Below are 18,451 nucleotides of genomic sequence, written 5' to 3' on the forward strand. Positions count from 1 at the left end.
ATAAGTGATATTGCTTAACAAAGTTGAAAAACTTCAAAATGATGGCATCATAGAATTAAGAATAGTCCAGAAACCGCATACGCACATCAAACAGAAGGCAACTAAACTACTCATAAATGAGTAGGTTTACGTTTTGACCCATTAGTTTCTTTGTAGAAGTGTTTCTTTTTCTTTCGCTCAGTACGTAACGCCTGATTTAAATTCAACTATGCCGTGTTGTGTCCTTTTAAATTGTAAAAATACGGCTAGGATCTTAAAGAAACAGCATGGAATCACATTTCATGTGTAATTAGCAAATTAATGTGTATGTAGCAAATGCATTACATACAAATTGAATTATTTTTTTTATCTGTCAAATCATCGAAGAAACAAAATGAACATTTCGTTAGTGTTGCCAGGGTAGTAATTTTGTTTACCCTACTTTGCTCATCTAATGAGAGAACTAATAAAAATTGGTCCTCGGATTAAACAACTCTGTGGTGGACATTTGACCGACATTTTCTTTAAAACATAAAATATTATTTAACATGATATAAAAATATCCATTTTATGTAAAATAAAATTTGTTTTATGTTTTACGTTTAAAGTTAATTAATTCAATTAATCTTATTAAATGACCCTTTACTTATCTACTCAATTGTATCAATCAATATTTCCGCGTGCACAATAAAATTTTAGAGAAATTAACAGATTGCTTTATTTTTACCTTACATTTGTGTTATAATTATATTTTTTCCCATCGTGCAACATTACGCGGCGACATCACGAATGCGCGCGGCGAAAGTGGGGCATAGTGGGAGGATTTATGGACACAGTCCGATGTATTTAAATATGATTCTACGCTCCTTCTGGACTATTCTTAATTCTATGGATGGCATAAAAGATAAACTTAAAAGGGCGATTAGTCGTAGACTTATAGAGGAGTGTGGAGAAAGTATGAGAATTGATGATATGTGGGAATGTTTGTAAGAAATAAATTACTGAAGGAAAGTCAGGGAATAAAAAAGAAAAAATATATTTTGGAATGTGATTAAAAATTCCCAAAACAGTAACGATAGCGGACGTATGACAGCAGTAATAGGAAAAGATGGAAAATGGTGACGAATGATATTGGAATTAGAACGAGATGGAGGTAATATTTTGAGGAGGTGTACGAAACGCACACAGGAAATATAGCTAATGCACCACCTTCTCAAGTAAACATAAATGCAGATGACGATGTGAAAGAGATAAGTACTTATGGAAGAAATTAAAAATGCTGCTAAGTAAATGAAGAATGAAGACTGGGAAAACACGAGGTTTTGATAACGTTGCCACAGAGTTTATAAAGGCGGGTGAAGAAATACACTCCCCCAGATTGGAGGGCTGTTGTTATTAGAGATGGGCGTTTAGTTTTTTTGATAAAAGTAGCAATAATAGTTACCGTTTCACAAATTAAGCTGTTTTGTAAAGAAGTTAAAAAAATAACAGTTTAGTGAAGTGTGCGCTGTTCGTGAAGATCATCATCGACAGCCTCGGACTTCAATGTTAATTATAAAATCGGCATTAAACTAGCGAAAAAATTCATTATAAAGATGAAGTAAAAAAGGCACTTTTGAGTTTTTTTTGTATCAAAACCAGACTCTTTCTACACTAATGAAATAAAAAAGCTACCTGTAAGATGGGGAGAAATAGCAGATAATTTAGAAATATACATCATTGATTAAAATAATAAATTGTGTTTTATTTACACTGTTTAAAAATTTCAAAAAAATGCGCATAAACTTTTGGACTGACGTGATAGGTTGAATGCTGACAAAATGCGATCTCTAAGACGAATGTGTGGTAAAACGATGTATGATAGGTGCACCAATGTCGAGATCTGTGAACTAAGTACGGCTGAGATAAGCATTAACGACAGAATCAAGACAGGAGTGCTGCGTTGGTCTGGACATGTAGAGCGAATGGACAGCGAAGAAAGGCTAAAAGGATCTATGATGTGAATGTTGATGGATGCAGAAAACAAGAAAGATCGAGAAAGACATGTGTCATGACACAATAAAATCCATCAGATTCTTGAAGATGGACATGTCAAGAGTAGGAATAATCGGTGTGCGTGCATGTGAAGATGTATGAATTGAGAGGAAAAGGAAAGTAGAAATGGCGTGATGGTTTGTTTGTTTACCTGATGCACTTCCTGCCATCCTTGTAAATCTTGGGCACCTATGGTAGCATGGTCGTGAAGAAGGCTCTCACATAAGAGGGGATCAGTCTTATTGGTTACTGACAGATATAGGGGTGTTAGGCCCTTTCCATCCTTATAATTAGGTGATGCACCAAGCTCCAGGAGGGTCTTAACCGAGTCTAAAGAGTTCTTCTCCACGGCCCGATGCATTGCGGTGGTTCCATCTTTAGTGCGATAGTCGAGTAATGCTCCTCCATTTACAAGGGCGATGAGAATTTTAGCAGGTTTTTTTTGAGCGGCTGCCATTGTTAGAGGTGTTTCTAAAATTATAACACAACTTATTGCTACTATGTTGTTAACTTGAACAAAATTGAAGGGGTTTTTTTTTTTTTTACAAAAACTGCATAACTGAAATTGAAATGTTTTCTCACTAACTGCAAAAAATGTTATGTATTAAAAATGAATTGAATTGAAATGAATGAAACACAGTATTTTAAAACATGTTTTAAAATATTATGTTCTAAATATTATGAGAAACACTTTTGATAATAGCAATTTCAACAATCGTAAAAATATTAAAAAATTGTTGCTTTGAAAAATACTTCACAGCGAAGAAGATAATGTGTAATCGAGCATACCTTTGAATGAAGAAGTTCAGTGCTAAGGGAAATTGGATATAAAAACATATTTTTTACGCGCGGTAAAATTTGAATCATCAAATCGTACGGCGAAGTTTCTTGAAAAGGAATGAAAAAAAAAACCTATTTTGAACGACGTCATTAATGTACCAATGATAAAGCGTTGTGATAGATATGCGGTTTACGGGAAGAGAATTCACCAATTAGCAGAACTCACCGAAGAGAACTTGTAACGTCACACGCGGAGTAATTTCAAAATTGCAAATCTTAAAAAAAATTACATAAATTATTTTTCTAAATTCGGCTTGTTTGATAGCTCATTAACAATTAAAAAACCACCGAACTTCCTCATTAATACTCGTAATTATAATTGCACTTAAAAAAATAATTTGCATACCTCCCGTATCCTGACAATGGAAATTAGGGTCGAGCCCCTTGGAGCACATCTTGGTGATTTTCTCGACTTGTCCATGGTTGACATATTCGATGAATCGCTTGAGGTTGGTTTTCGTGTGCACGGCTTTGAGCTGCTTTTCGTCTAATTTCAGCATTTTGTACACTCTCCGCTTGTATTTCAACTGTAACAAAATATTTTTAAAAGTTAATTGAAGAACTGAAGAAAAGGTAAAATCAAATCGTCGCAGTTCGGGCAAAAGTCACTAACCCAAAAACACAATTTTGAGAAATCGCAATTCGAAAGTTTGCAGACCAAGGAAAAATCAGATTTTTGTATTTCAGATGTTTTATGGATACAACATAATTCCTTTATGCTTTTGAATTAATTCCACCGATAACACGTTTTTTCAGATACATTTTCATATATCTGGAAGGTTTTTGATGTGGCAAGGTGGCTAAAATTTGGTTAAGAGACTTTTGCTTATTTATAATCTAGACCAGGGATGTCCAAAGTAGGGCGACGCGATTTTGATTTACTGAAAATTTTCCTTGTACAAAATTTATTCCGTAGAAAACTATTTTATTTTTACGGCATCCCAAATTAATGAATGAAATATTTATTCATATGGCAACAAGTTTTCTGTCACTATTATTAGTGAAATTTCCTAACTGTGTATTTGTTTCTCAAAACTAACAAATCTTGGCTTAAAAATGGGGTCGATGATGGGCAGTACCTATCTTTGTGAAAGCGCGTATTCAACTATGAATCTAAATTAATATCGTCTTATCCGACGATAAGTCACTTACACACGCACTGCGTCTGGCAACAACTAATATTAATGTTAATATTGACAGAAATGTAAAAAATAAATCGTCGAAGAACTGATAAAATTAATTATATTATAACAATGACATCCCTGTATTTTTATTTTTTGTGTAGGTTTCTGCGGCCGTCTAACATATTTAGTTATTTGGATTGGCCCGGGATCGTATCAGGGCCTCGATTATGATGGGAAGATAAAGACGTCATACCTTCACCTTGACGGTAAATTCGCTCTAGCGATTACAAAGATATACTACCGACCCCCCACCATCAAGTTTTGGGTAGGTACATCGATATGAAACAAGGGGAAGCCTACGTCACGGTACACATATCTACGCTCTAAAATGACATAGTTTCAGTATGACGTCATAGTTGAAGATAAAATTCTCCTGACCGACTACAAAGAAATACCACCGATTCCCCCACCATAATTTTTTTATGTAAGTACACCGGTTTATACCGACGGGTCTAGAACCCCTCGATACGTTTATTTATGCATTAACAGTGTCAAAAATTTTGTTCCACCGAACAATTTTTCTTTTAATTATTCAAATTTTTAAACGTTTTGAGGTTAGCACTTTTTTTCTTAAAAGCGTATTAAAAATATGTGAGAAAATAAGTAAATTTTGAAGTAGAATTAAACTCTGACATAACTATCCGTTTCAGAAACGAGTGGCTAGATGCAGTGGCTAGACTGGCTAGATGCAGTGGCTAGACTAGCTAGATGCTGCCCTATTAACATACAAGAGCATCTAGCCGTAAAATGTTACCAATGTAAAAAAATAATTGAGTTATTATATTTTTCGGTCTGTTTTACTATCTTCCAAAGTGTACGTATCGAGACGTTAAAGGAGCCAGCTTTGTAGTCGCTCGGTAGATAAATACAGACGATAGTTAAGCATATCGTCTTGGCAAGTGTCGAAATTCTTTTAAAAATCATGTTCAAGCGAGCTTTTTTGCTTGAATTGGGATTTATTGGAGTTTATCATCGCTTTGAAGTGGGCGCTTTCTATCACAGAAGCCTATTTAAAATATAAATGAGAATTATTTTAAATGTTAATGACGTAAATAACGCGGACTAATTGTTTGCGGTCATTCATTGGCTTGTTTCGATCATATGATGTCGATATGACAAGTAGTTGGAACATACCGAGGTAAGATACCGATAGTTCAGAAGTTAAGTATACCGTCTCGATATAGACAGATGAAGATAGCGTTCATAATCGAGGCACTGGTTTCGACACCCCTAATCTAGACAATGCAAGCCAAAAGAGACAGTGAAAGGAAGAAAACATTTCAAATAATTAAAATAATACTGTAATTAAATATAAAACGTTTTATATGAAGTGTTAGAGAGGCAGAGGCTTTATATTGCATAATACAAATCCCTAAACACAAACAAAATGCTGGTTTCGTTTATGATTGTAGAGATTTTATCGAAAAAGTCACACCACTGTTTTTCAATAACGACAAATAATTTCGATTTACGCAACTTTATTTTAACTAAGTAACCTTGGTGATTTTTGCTAAATAAATACCATAATTTTACGCTTTGAATGGCACATCCAACTCAAAATTGTCTTTTTTAGGGTTAGTGACTTTTGCCTGAACGGCGAAGACATGATAATTTTAAGAAATAAATTATATTATTCCATTTATTATTACTATTACACTATAAATCCAAATAATTGTTGTTCTTTTAATAAAATTTGAAAATATTACCTCCAAATAGCCTACAGATCCATTTAAGGGATAATCTCCCAACCTTCGCTCTTCATCCAGAAATTTTCCCGCCTTTCCATTGGCCGGTGGGCAGAAAAGTCCATAGTTGAAGCTTTCTTTCAGCTCCTACAAAAATTAACAAAAATATAAGTCGAAATGCAGAACAATGTTACTAAATATGCAAATCTCAACTCTCCGATATACAGGTAATATCATCTCCACACTTATCATTTCATAGGTTAAAAAAATGTTTTTGCTAATGCAGTATTCTATTATTATTATTATTATTATTATTCTGGAAACTCAGAATTTTGGTGTTTTGGGCCCTAGAGAGGTGCCACGATTTGCATCCGTAGAGGAGAATAGGTGTTATGCAGGCGTTTTATAGGGGGCATTTGATTTTCACTGAGTAAATATCCGATCTCCAAACAGCCTTCATACTGTTAAATGTGGTGTCTGCTATTCCTAGGCGCACTCCCAGTTCTTTTTGAAACCTGCCATTTTCCGTAACATATACTCCCAGGTATTTGAAACTTTCGACCCTTTCGATGACTTGGTTTGAAAGAGTCAGGGGATTTTGGGCATCAAGGCATGAAGTGTTACGCAGGGTTTTTGCAATATTGATTTTTAAACCCATGCATGCAGAGTATCTATTTAAACTATCTACAATGGCCTGAAGACCCCTGACCGAATCGTCAATTATAACTGCTTCATCGGCATACTCTAGGTCGCAAAGTTTTAGGGAGGAGGATATGGATATTCCTCGATCTAGTGGAGTTGACTTCCTTAAGATGAAGTCCATGAGGATTAAAGAAAGGAACGGTGCAAGGACACAACCTTGACGAACGCCGGAACGGTGGTGACCTCAAACCAATTTGTGACAACATCGGTTATTTTGATTCAGCATTCGCTATTTGAGTAAAGGGCTTTGATGAGTTCGACTAGTTTTATAGGCACCCCACCCCATATGGTTATAGTATTTTCTAGAGTTTGGATCTGTGCGGACTATCAAACGCTTTTTGTCATCTACGAAGCACATAGCCAAGGAACTATTTAGTTCTTTGTTCTCCTGTAGAATACATCGTATGTTGTGGATATGATCCGCGCATGACCTACCGGTAGGAAACCTGCCTGGTTCTCCCTCAATAGTCGCATAATGGGTCCTCGAACTCTTTGCAGTATTATATATGCAACTAATTTTCCCTTCGTTTCCTTGTTTAATATATAATTAAGAATAAAACAACTGGAGTAAACATAAATCATTATTATTTTAGTGAAAAAAATATATCACAGGTGTTATAAATAAAACGATATATAAGGTGACAATCAAATCTTATTTTCGGATATATCCTATACAGTTCAAATTTCTGTCGACAATAATCATTATAAATTAGTGCTAATTATTTATGTTATGCAAAATTGAGGTTAAGTAATTGGTTCATAAAAATGCGGGAAATTACTAGATAAATACATAATGCATAATGGACTTGGAGATGCAAAAAGTTCTTTTTCTCAGAGATTATGCTGCAACGCAATATACCAGGTGCCTAGGTGCACGTATGATTGAAAGTTTTTATTTCAGTTGTTTACATATTCGCGAGACGTGTCTAAGTGCCACATGCATAATATTACTATTATACTATTGTGTGGGAGTAGCTTTCGTTAGAACGGCGACATAATACGGAAATACGAAAATCTGCGAGCAATTAAAGCAGTCTTAATAAAAATGACTAGTCACGTCGTGGTTGATAATCTAGTTTGACCATAATAAGAATGAATATTGTTATCAAAGTACCATATAAATGAATTTCATATTTTTTTAGATGAGAGATAAGTCTATGCAATTACTAGATTTTGAAGTAAATTACATTACCTGGGTACTATCATATATACCAACCAGGTATTGCCATAAATAGATTATTAAAAATCTAGCAGACTGATACAAATAAAAATAATGCATAGTACTTACGTATTATAATCGTAAGATTGTAGCATTATCATGATTTAAAAAAAAACATGCACGAAGATCCGGATTACGCGTTGGGCGTCAATCTAATCTTACAAATTTTATGTAATGGAAAAATATCCTTTTGAAATTTTATGATAAAACGGACGGGAATTAAACCAGGATCAGGGGCGTCATGCATAGTAGATAGTGAAAATATGGAATCTTTTTGATAGTTGCATTTTACGACAATCATTTTAAGGACGCTTAATTATTATCGTTTCATGTGTTTATAATTTCTATATTTATTTACTTATAAACAGTGTATTACTATTTTTTTAAGACATAAGTCCCAACTCCATGGGACCAAAAGTCCTAGGGTGAGTTGGGGCGAGTGATTAGTAAACACAGACATACGAGTATATCACCACAAATATTTTATAGGATCAGAAACATAATAATAATTTTAAAAAATAAATATATGGCACATCAGTATGGTAAACGGCAAACTCAAACATTCGGAAAATCATCAAGGAGTTTCTCACTCAAATCCCTCTCACTAATACATAATAAATAAAAGCCTTATATTATGACAATACGTTACGTTAATCAAAAAAAATTAAAAACGTTAATCCGAAGAGAGAAAGTATTAAAGATACACGCTGATATGAAATAATAAGATATTATTGCGATCGTTTATCTGGCAATATGTATATTATAAAGTTTTGGTATTTCACATTATAAATTCTAGCTGGAGATTATTCTACAAAGTTAAAAAAAAACATACGTATGGAAATTGTTCATTCGCAGTGATTCAGGAATGAATTACTTTGTAATTTGACTTTGAAATCTTTGTCGGGTTGTTCTTCTAAGTAGATTTATGGGGAAAGGGAATCAGGACGACCGCTTTCTTACCGAACAATATATCAGATCGTGGAGATAAAACGTGTGCATTGTAAATAATAATGTATTCTGTGGTAAATGGAAGCAATCACTCGCAAACCTGCCAACTGATATACAGTTCGATGTGGTGCAGTTGGTCAGACGGCCAACTGTGAAACTGACGTCGCAGGTTTGATTCCCGCCAGTTGCAAGAAAAAGTCCAAGATAGATTTGTTGGGCCTGGGTGTTGTGGTGTATTTTACATTATCTTCTTCCATATCCTCTCTACCCTACCTGCTGACAAGCCTCTAAATAAAGGCTTAGCGGGTTATTCCTTAAAAAACCGTGTAATGTGACATATTTACGTTGGTTAATCGAAATCAGACATCTATAAAAAAACGGGTTTGTTTTTGTATTTGGACATAATGTATTATTTTTTTATTATATACAATTTCTTTAGTGAAAGCTGATAAAATCACGCTTGCTTTGCATAATTTACAAATAGCAATTTTATAGAAATATCGCCGTAACTTGAAGTTTGATTGTCGAATCTCCGAGAAAAAGCTATTTCCAAAAATTCCAAAAAAAGATTCAATAAATCAGAACAACAGAACAATTCGATTTTGGTTGCTTTTTGTGTTGAACTAAATCAACATTTCTATAAATCCCTAATAAATACAATGTAAAACATGTGATAAAATCAGATAAACAATGGCGTTTTGATAAAGCGAGAATTAAAAAAAAGTTATTGTAAAAATTATGAATCAGGAGAAAACGAAGTAAGTACCAGATTATTTATATTATTATGTAAATGATACATTATCTATACATATGTTAAATAACAATAACATCATAGGTATTTAAATGATAAGATAAACTAATGAAAGCATTTTCTATTTTTGACAACTATGAGATAATGTTTTTACCGTGAGCTTTAAGAAGCCGAACTTCGAATACCAAATAAATATGAGAGCCTTATGTTGTAACTAATTCGTTTCGTTTATTCATTCGTATAGTACGACAGGTAACGAGAGCGAAATATGGTTTTGATTGCGTTAGAATGCGATGGATGTATGGCGAACGAACGAACTTATGAAACGAAATTGTGACAGAATAAGCCATTCGGATATCATTCCGCATGTTCAATTTTATGCCACTTCAAATTTTTCCATTTATTGGTGGAGTTTTTCTTAGATCCATGGAGGAAGATAGCTTATGCACATATGAATGGGGGTAAAGTTAGTAGAATGAGACAAGCTTTTAGAAGGTTTGAGTTTATATGAGAAACCTTACGCGGAAGCAGTAGGTAAGCTTCTTCGAGGTTTATGGAAGTTGCTTTGCCCAACTTTGCAATATAGTTTATCTAAGAGTGCATTTGGGCGCTGAGAGCCAGAGGAACTCAAACAGTTTTTGGCAAAATGGCTTCCAAACATTTATGACTGTTTTTTTATTTAATATATAAATTACTAAGACTATGGTTAATGTTACGATTTTTCTTAAGATAAATGAAAGGTAAATAAATAAACAGACAGTTTATACAAATTAGGCGGTTATGTTTGTCTGACATATTTTTTTTGTGAAACTTTAATTTCATCATCATTCCATTTCCGCACCTAATGGTGCATAGGGCACTGCATTGGTACACCAATCGCAGCGTATCATTTTTATACATGAAGGTAAGATGCTCAGTTTTACGCTTCAGGTACCAGCCAGTCCAGGGACTATGAAATATTCTAGTGTGAAAACGCCCTTTAAAATAAATATTTTATTTCAACCATGACGGGAATCGAACCCGAGACCTCTTGCATGGCAGGCTAACGCGCTGACCATTACACCACGAGGCCGACTTTAATTTAGCAATACATAATATGTTTTTATTATTTAGTTTTAAGCTTCAATTATTAGATATAACAATATTTGAGTTTGTCCAAATGTTTGTAGACAAAAGACTGGATTTCACTCCCTCGGGAGTCGGGAGGCGTTTCCTAGTATGCGAAATAGTTCAGTCAGATGAATCTCTCCACAACAATAAAGGTTTCAGCTCTTTAATTTCACTAAAATCAACAAATGGAAGAAATATGGATGTTCAAACATTGGCAGAATGGTGAATGGTACACAGTGTGTAAAGTGGCCACTTAAACCAGCCAATGACAGGTCATAAGCCCTGTAAATGCCTAGACTTCCATATTCCCTTTTTAAGGTATTCTCCATCCCTGTTGTAATTTAATAATAATAATCCCATTTGTTAATATTAGATATAAGTTAATATTAGGACATTCATATATTATAATGTGTGTACTATTTTGAGACCAAATAAAAAAAATATTGGCCCTTGAGTGAGTGTGGCTTAAAACATGGGATTTTTTTCCATCTAACTCTTAACTCGGATTAAATTGATGTCAAATGTCGCTTAAGCTCCTATGGAGACTCATTGTAAAATGGATGTCGATAGAACTTTTTTATCTATGTTATGACATCCACATTGTACATAGCACAAAGCTTTACACGAATCGATTTCGAAGTATTGAAGACAACGTCGGGAATCGAACCCGAAACCTCTCGCATGGTAAGCGCACGCGCTAATCATTAGACTGCGAGGCGGACAAGGAAGTGAGAAGTTTAAAGTAAGGGGAATGGATAAACCACTAATAGCGAAAGCCCCGAAGAATGAAAATGATAATAAGCATTCGGATTGATAGATTGATAAATATTTATATTAATTTTAACAGAGAGGGAAAACATTTTTGAGAAGGGAATATGGAAGTCTAGGGAATATGGAAGTCTAGGCAATCACAAAAGTCAACAGATGGAAGAATTGAGGAAATGTGGATGTTCAAACATGGGCAGAATGGTGAATGTTACACAGTGTGTAAAGTGGCCACTTAAACCAGCCAATGACAGGTCATAAGCCCTGTAAATGCCTAGACTTCCATATTCCCTTCTCAAAAATGTTTTCCCTCTCTGTTGAAATTAATTTAAATATGAATAACTCCCTAGGGAGGAGATCCAGCCAGTCTGCAAGCATCTGGACATACTCAAACATTGTTGATTGATAAATAACTTGAATAATTCAAACATTGGGTATTTTGAGTAGAATTTATGTTTGAATAAATAAATAATCCTATCACTGCAGACTGCTTAAACTTCCGAACATTTGGTTAATTTATTGGGTGCCATCATTTTGTTAACTTCATATTTGAATTTTATATTACAACACGTGCAATATTATCCATTTACTTATGGTTACTTGCATGCGTCATTATAAAATCGTTGTAAATCGATGACCTCTGTACCGATTTTAAAAATAACATATTGTTTATGTGATATTCATAATAATAATGTTATGCGTGTTTCTCACTGCATTTTCTATTAAAAAAAACATCTTTTGTCATGGGAATATCAAACATGTGAGAATACCCGTAATAATGTGCGTAAATAAATGGAACTTTTGTGTTGTTAGATCATGTGTCTGAGTGTTGAAACAATAGAACCATTTCTTCATCTCATTCTAAGTATGATGTAGTTATAAATAAGTAGTTCCTTCTGCGTGCATCTTGAGAAATAACAATACCATAATATACACATTGTAAAGTAACCTTGATATAACAATGCGATAAATTGTTGTGACAAATTATTGTTGTCTCATACGTGAGTTTCAAATTGCGGAAAATAAAAACAAAGTGAAGCCATTAATCACAAGAAGCGTAAAGTCATTTAGTCAAAGGTTGTAATAATAAATAAATAAATTTATTTACAAGTAATTCAAATAGATCAAGTCAAAGAAGGAATCGTGTGTTAGAAATACCGCATTGTAAAACGAGGCTCGCACAGAGACATGCATATTTTATAGGCCCAAATTTTTTTTTTTTTTTACTGATAATATTTCATTGATTCCAAACTTTCAAAATTTTCCTTCTTTTAAAAAACATGCACTATCCTGGATTCAAACTAAAGATATGAACTCTTTTTTTCTATGATTTATTTTGTTAATGAGGAATATTTTTGTGTTTTTTAAAAATATTTTTATTTCCTTTTTTAATTACTATAAAAAAAAAAAAACATATTATCTTTTACAGAATATTTTATTTTTTCTTTCTTATGTTATACAAACATATTATAACTGTCCATTGTTTATTATAGGAGCAAAAATTCATTAACATTTTCTTGTATACACACGAACAGGCCATGCCTTTGTGGGATTTTTGTTTACTATTTTTCTATTAATATGTATTTCGTTGATATGTAATTATGTTTTATTTTTTTAAAACTCTGTTTTATTATTATGTTTATTCTAAGAAAACAAAAAAAAATAATATGGTAAATAATTCCAGTGAAATGGATAAATATAGCAGAGTCAATCGTATCATATAAACAAAAAAAGCACTTAGTTTACTTTCGTAAACGCTACAGAAATGACTGATATAAAAAATAGTGCTTTCACTGAATAAAAATTGTTTTCATTTTAAATAACGATTGATTAAAAAATCTTTTCTCTTGAACGCAGCCGTCGAGGCAAAAACAGTCATTTAAAAATGTTCCCAAACAAAACTAGAGTTTAATGAACAGTGTTTCATAAAACAGAAATGGTAAGATAGAAAGAAGAATTAATTAAAACAATACGTCTTTATTATTACATGCCTACATAATATCTGCCTCATAATTTAATTGAAAATAGTAAATAAAATTATAATTCCGCTGAAGCTAACATAATATTAATTTCACTGAAGCTAACACAATATTAGAAGTAATAACACAACAGTATGATTCGGCAATCTTTGTAATTATTTATTTATTTACGGATGGATTAAGTCCATTCAACAACGGTAAGTACATTTCTTTATAATATTAACAAGTGCAATTGAAACAAAATACAATCAAAGAAAATAAGTTAGGACAAAAATAAAATAATAATTGAACTAAATAGAATAACGTGTTAAAAACTAATAATGCATTTTCAGAGTAGTATTTATTAGTGGTATTAATATATTTGTATTAATAACATTCAAGTATTAATATTGTTTTAATGTTAATTTTATGATTTTTAACAAAATTATAGGTAGTCCAAAAGAAAAGAGTTATTCCAGATCACTATGTCTACAAATTGTACCCAGTAAAAATGTTTAACGTCTTGTAAAATTAAATAAAGTTAAATTTATTTCAACAAAGAGGGAAAACGTTTTTGAGAAGGGAATATGAAAGTCTAGGCATTTACAGGGCTTATGACCTGTCATTGGCTGGTTTAATTGGCCACTTTACACACTGTGTAACATTCACCATTCTGCCCATGGACATGTTTGAACATCCACATTTCCTCAACTCTTCCATCTGTTGACTTTTGTGAAGTAAAAGAGCTGAAACCTTTATCACGTGGGTGAGATTCATCCGGCTGAACCAAATCACCTACTAGGCAACGCCTGAAAATAATTTTCCAATTTTTATACTTCTTCTTTTACAAGGTAGTAATTCAACAATGTTTGAGTATGTCCAAATGCTTGCAGACTGGCTGGATTTCCTCCCTAGGGAGTTGTTCATATTTTAGTTGTTTGATTTTGATCGTGGATCTGGAATTCTTCACAAACAGCGAGAAGAAAACAAAAAAAATAATGTAAGAAAAGTTTTATTGATCTGGTCTCCTGTTCTAAATGGAGAAATGTTATGATTGATTTGTAATAAATACAATTGGTATAAAATTTAGTAATTCTTTATTTGTATTAAAAAAATATGGCACATACATAAATTAATGACATCTATATTCCAAGTACATCATTAAGGAGATTAAAACGTCAAAAATAGAACAAAAACGTAAACATAATAATATTTTTATTCAATAAAATATTTTATGGTTTTCTTAAATTCGCGTAGTTTTTTTTGCGTTATTGTTGTAACTATAAATGGTTAAAACTGACTTCATTTATAAATTTATTTTTATCTTCTATACTGGTTGACTAAAATTGACAGAGGGGAGTTATAAGTTATTTAAATATTTAAAAATGTACAGGTATAGCACAATTTTCCTATTCCCGAATGGCGCTTTACAAGAGTAATTTTGTTGCGTTTAATTTGTCAAGTATCTTATACCCGTATGCAGGGACAAACCTTACGGTGAGGAAAGTACATTCTATTGTCTTCACCTTCGGGTTATTCTCTGCATTTGAAATTAGAATGTACTTTCCTCACCTTAAGTTTTGTCTCTGCATACGGGTATTAGTGTTTTTTTAGATCTCGGTAGGTAATAAACGGAATATGTGAATGGAACTTACAATATGTTCCAATGCTCGGATATCCTGCTTCCAGTTGTTTCTGCTAATAGGCTAAATAACTTAATTGTGTGACTGATACATTGTGAGCGGCTTGTTGATAAATATGCGTGGAATTATTGAATGGGGACAGGCTTAGTGCGTAGTATTATTTTATAAGAGTATATTCGATAATAACAAAGTGATTTTAATCGACATGGATTCAAATAAAAAGTCATGTTCTTTTTTAAATGATAAAATAAATAAAACAACTTTGTTTTTAACCACTAATTTTTATTTTTCACCGACCGGTTTCAAAGCAAAAAAGCTTCTTCTTCAAGGTTTACGTAACTAATGAATTGATTCCTTTCTTTATTTCTATCATGTTCACTAAATACTACACGTGGACCCAATAAATCAAGTGGTTTTTTTCCTACACGGGTGGTAATTTGATATCATTATTTTCGAATTAAGACAGGAGAGGACTAAAAGAAATATTGTTTATTTGGTTATTGATTATTGTTTTCTTATTATGAATCGCTATCGAATGAATCGTTTTATTTATTTTATTATAATGAATAACCACAAAGTTAGTGCTTCAAATATAAACTTTTTTATTTTACCTTAATTACTTCATTTGCATGGAGGAAGCGAAATTGATAATTTATTTTGATGAACCTAAGATGAATTTATTTTTCTGTCTCTATTAATCTTCGCTTTTTTTTCAATGTTTTACTAATCATCATAATTCACCCATTTACTTGTTTTCAAACTTTAATTTATATGTATTGCAACAGTAAAAATTTCCTCACTTGACACAGGAAACACCTAGCTAGAAGCCAGTCAGGACCTACAAATGTAATGTTTGTAAACAAAGTTGTATGTAATAAAAAATATATTTATTTGCTAGTTTGAGTAGCTAAATAATTTTAATCAAATGTAATTGCCATTATTAGTTAACATTAGTTTGAAAATGTCTGAGTACCGAATGAATGTTTTTCTAACAGTTTTAATCCAAAAAGGTAGAATTCGAAACCGGTATTCATTTTATCACTGGTTTTGAAATCATTCACAGATAAAAACCAATATGTAAAGATATCGGAAAAACAAAGCATTACGTGTTGATATTATTTGAAATAAAGAATGCATAATCTTTACAAATTAATTATTTTTTCAATTCGAGATAATGACAATTAGACATAGTTTTCTTTTTAATAAAAACGCTTTGCAAAAACGCTCAAGGCTAAACATAAACAATCTTTTTATACTCGTATTCTACGCATTGTTGATTTTACGTTTTAGGTGTCATTAGCCAGATATTTAAAGTATAGGTACCTACTAGTATATCTGTGTGCAATTTCCAATCGATAACCATTATCAATAATATTCATACGCTGTAATTGCGAAAAAATAAAGACACAAATTATAATTTTGACAATTGAACAATTGAGATAAGATTCAAGGAAATTGGATAAAAAATGACGTCGCGACTTGTTCGTTACTAGATTACAACAAAAACATTCTCCATCTCCATTGCAATAAAAATGAACTATTTGTAGTAAGGTTTGTATCGAAGTGAGCAAATAATTTTGTAATTCGTGTCATTTGTAGGCCATTTTATTGAGTATTAACTTTCTTTACGAACGATTTATAACTCGAATTTATATGAACTTTTAATTCATACTCACATGTCTGTCGGTAGTTTGTTTTCTATAAAAGGGCGACTTTGACGATTTGAGTGGTTAAATGCACATTTTAATGCCCAATTCTCCTGTCCACAGTCCAAAGTGGCGATATTTTCCCACAAGACGCCATTATGTAAAACACGTTCCTTCATTTTGGGAACTGCCATTCCTCGCACTAACTGTCATTCTTAGTATTAACTGCCAAAGATATTTGTAGAGATATTGAGAAACGAGACAGGTTTTATAATCATCATAATATTATGTACACATAATGACGGCATTCAAATCATGTTTCAATACTGCCGTCACATGAATAAATAAATTTAAAAAATATTGAAAATGTGTAAAATCACTGCAATGCTCATTCGTTACAACTTCTCCCGTAAGGACTCCGTGTTACAAAACTCATTATCTAAGTTATCTATCTATACATAAATGGCAATGTTTGTATGTGTGTCCTCGATAGACTGAATAACTACTGAACCGATTTACGTGCGGTTTTCAGCGAAATGTAGATATTTGCCATGAGCATATTTAGCATATTTACATTATATGAGAGATTTTTTGAGTACAAAAAAAGTTTTTTTTTTATAAAAAGAAATATTTGCGTTCTTATGATTAACCCAAATATTTAATTTTGAGAGCCATTTTCAACGAGTTGTATATAACTCACTATTAGAAAATGGATTCGAGTTGGGGTAGAGTGGGATTCGAACCACGGACCTTTGGTCCGTGAGTCCGAGACACTAGCCACAGGACCACAACCCAATACATTTTTGAATGTTTATAAACAACGTTCGTTTTTTATGGATCCCAATCAGATTAATTATAATAATAATAATCAAAGTTTATTAACAAAAATAACAATTATAACACGTCTGGTTATATTTCAAAGATATTTATTGATTCAGTTCATACTTTACACAAAGTACAAGCACTAGGAAATTAACTTAATACAATATTGTTGGTTACACGGGTTGACAAGCACTGATTTTACAGATTGAGAGGCAGCGGAATTGTTATTCACAACAGGGGGTGATCTCGGGATCCGGATGGCCAAAACACGTGTGTGCCTCGGACAACCGAACTAGCTCTTCCTAGTAATATGATGTCTCGCACCGTATTCAGAAGTTAGCGAAAGGGCCGAACAGCCAGCATTCGTACATCACTGAGTAGGTACTCGGGATCAATTACTAGGATCTCGATTAATCAAATTATATGTCTGACCAAAGAACCCTGAGGTGCAAAACAAGACAAGCAACTAGGTTAGCAAGGGTTGACAGTATAATATGACTGTACGGGATGAGAGTCAGGGCATAGTCTAGTACCAAAGAGTTCCAGAAAAGGAAAGCAAGCTGGTTCGCTAGGAGAGCCCTGAGTGGGTGTCCTTACCAAAAAGTACCAAGAAGTTAGGTAAGCAGAAAGGTTAGAGGACGACCCGGAATACTCTGACTTCTGGGGCTAGAAATTCGCCTTATAAAGGCCAAAATCGAGGGGGGGATGAGAAATTTAGGGGTCTCGCGGGGCCTGAGGTAAGCGCGGGTGGCTGGAGGGCATCGCATTGGAATGCGGCCGAATATGCAAACCTATACCATATGTTAGAGGAGTTGGTTATACGTAACTATCTCGTAAGAAACGGATAACAATATGCGAAAAAATGTATAGGGAAAAAGCAGGTGCTATACAATTACTTTATCTACTACATACACACATAGGTAATAGATTTCTCTGGATCATGTCTAGTCTGCCTAACTAGGTACAAACTGTTTTCAAGCAGACATTTTTATGCAAAAATAAACAATAACATTACTACCTACTAGTTAATTGACTATACAGTTATACAATATTAATTTATACTATTTATTATTTAAGAATATTTTGAGTGGAATTTCCTTCTCCTTCTCGTCCTTCTCGACCTAAACCCAGTAACCATTTTTTTTACAAATTTATATAATTGAAT

At 32.9% G+C, this 18,451-nt stretch overlaps 1 protein-coding gene across 8 annotated transcripts in view; it reads right to left on the reverse strand.

The window, feature by feature from the left end:
- Window positions 1-18,451, reverse strand: part of Prosap (SH3 and multiple ankyrin repeat domains prosap) — a 270,868-nt gene that overhangs the window by 16,385 nt on the left and 236,032 nt on the right. For all 8 annotated transcript variants that reach the window (XM_088237067.1, XM_088237071.1, XM_088237065.1 and 5 more), the window contains 3 exons: window positions 5,744-5,869; window positions 3,200-3,380; window positions 2,165-2,484 (listed from right to left, as the gene is read on the reverse strand). In XM_088237067.1, coding sequence (XP_088093193.1) covers window positions 2,165-2,484; window positions 3,200-3,380; window positions 5,744-5,869 — 627 coding nt within the window. The remainder of the gene's footprint in view (window positions 1-2,164; window positions 2,485-3,199; window positions 3,381-5,743; window positions 5,870-18,451) is intronic.

Source organism: Micrasema longulum, unplaced genomic scaffold, assembly GCF_059751315.1.
Source record: "Micrasema longulum isolate JH-2025_06_02 unplaced genomic scaffold, ASM5975131v1 h1tg001642l, whole genome shotgun sequence".
NCBI classification, from domain to species: Eukaryota; Metazoa; Arthropoda; class Insecta; order Trichoptera; family Brachycentridae; genus Micrasema; species Micrasema longulum.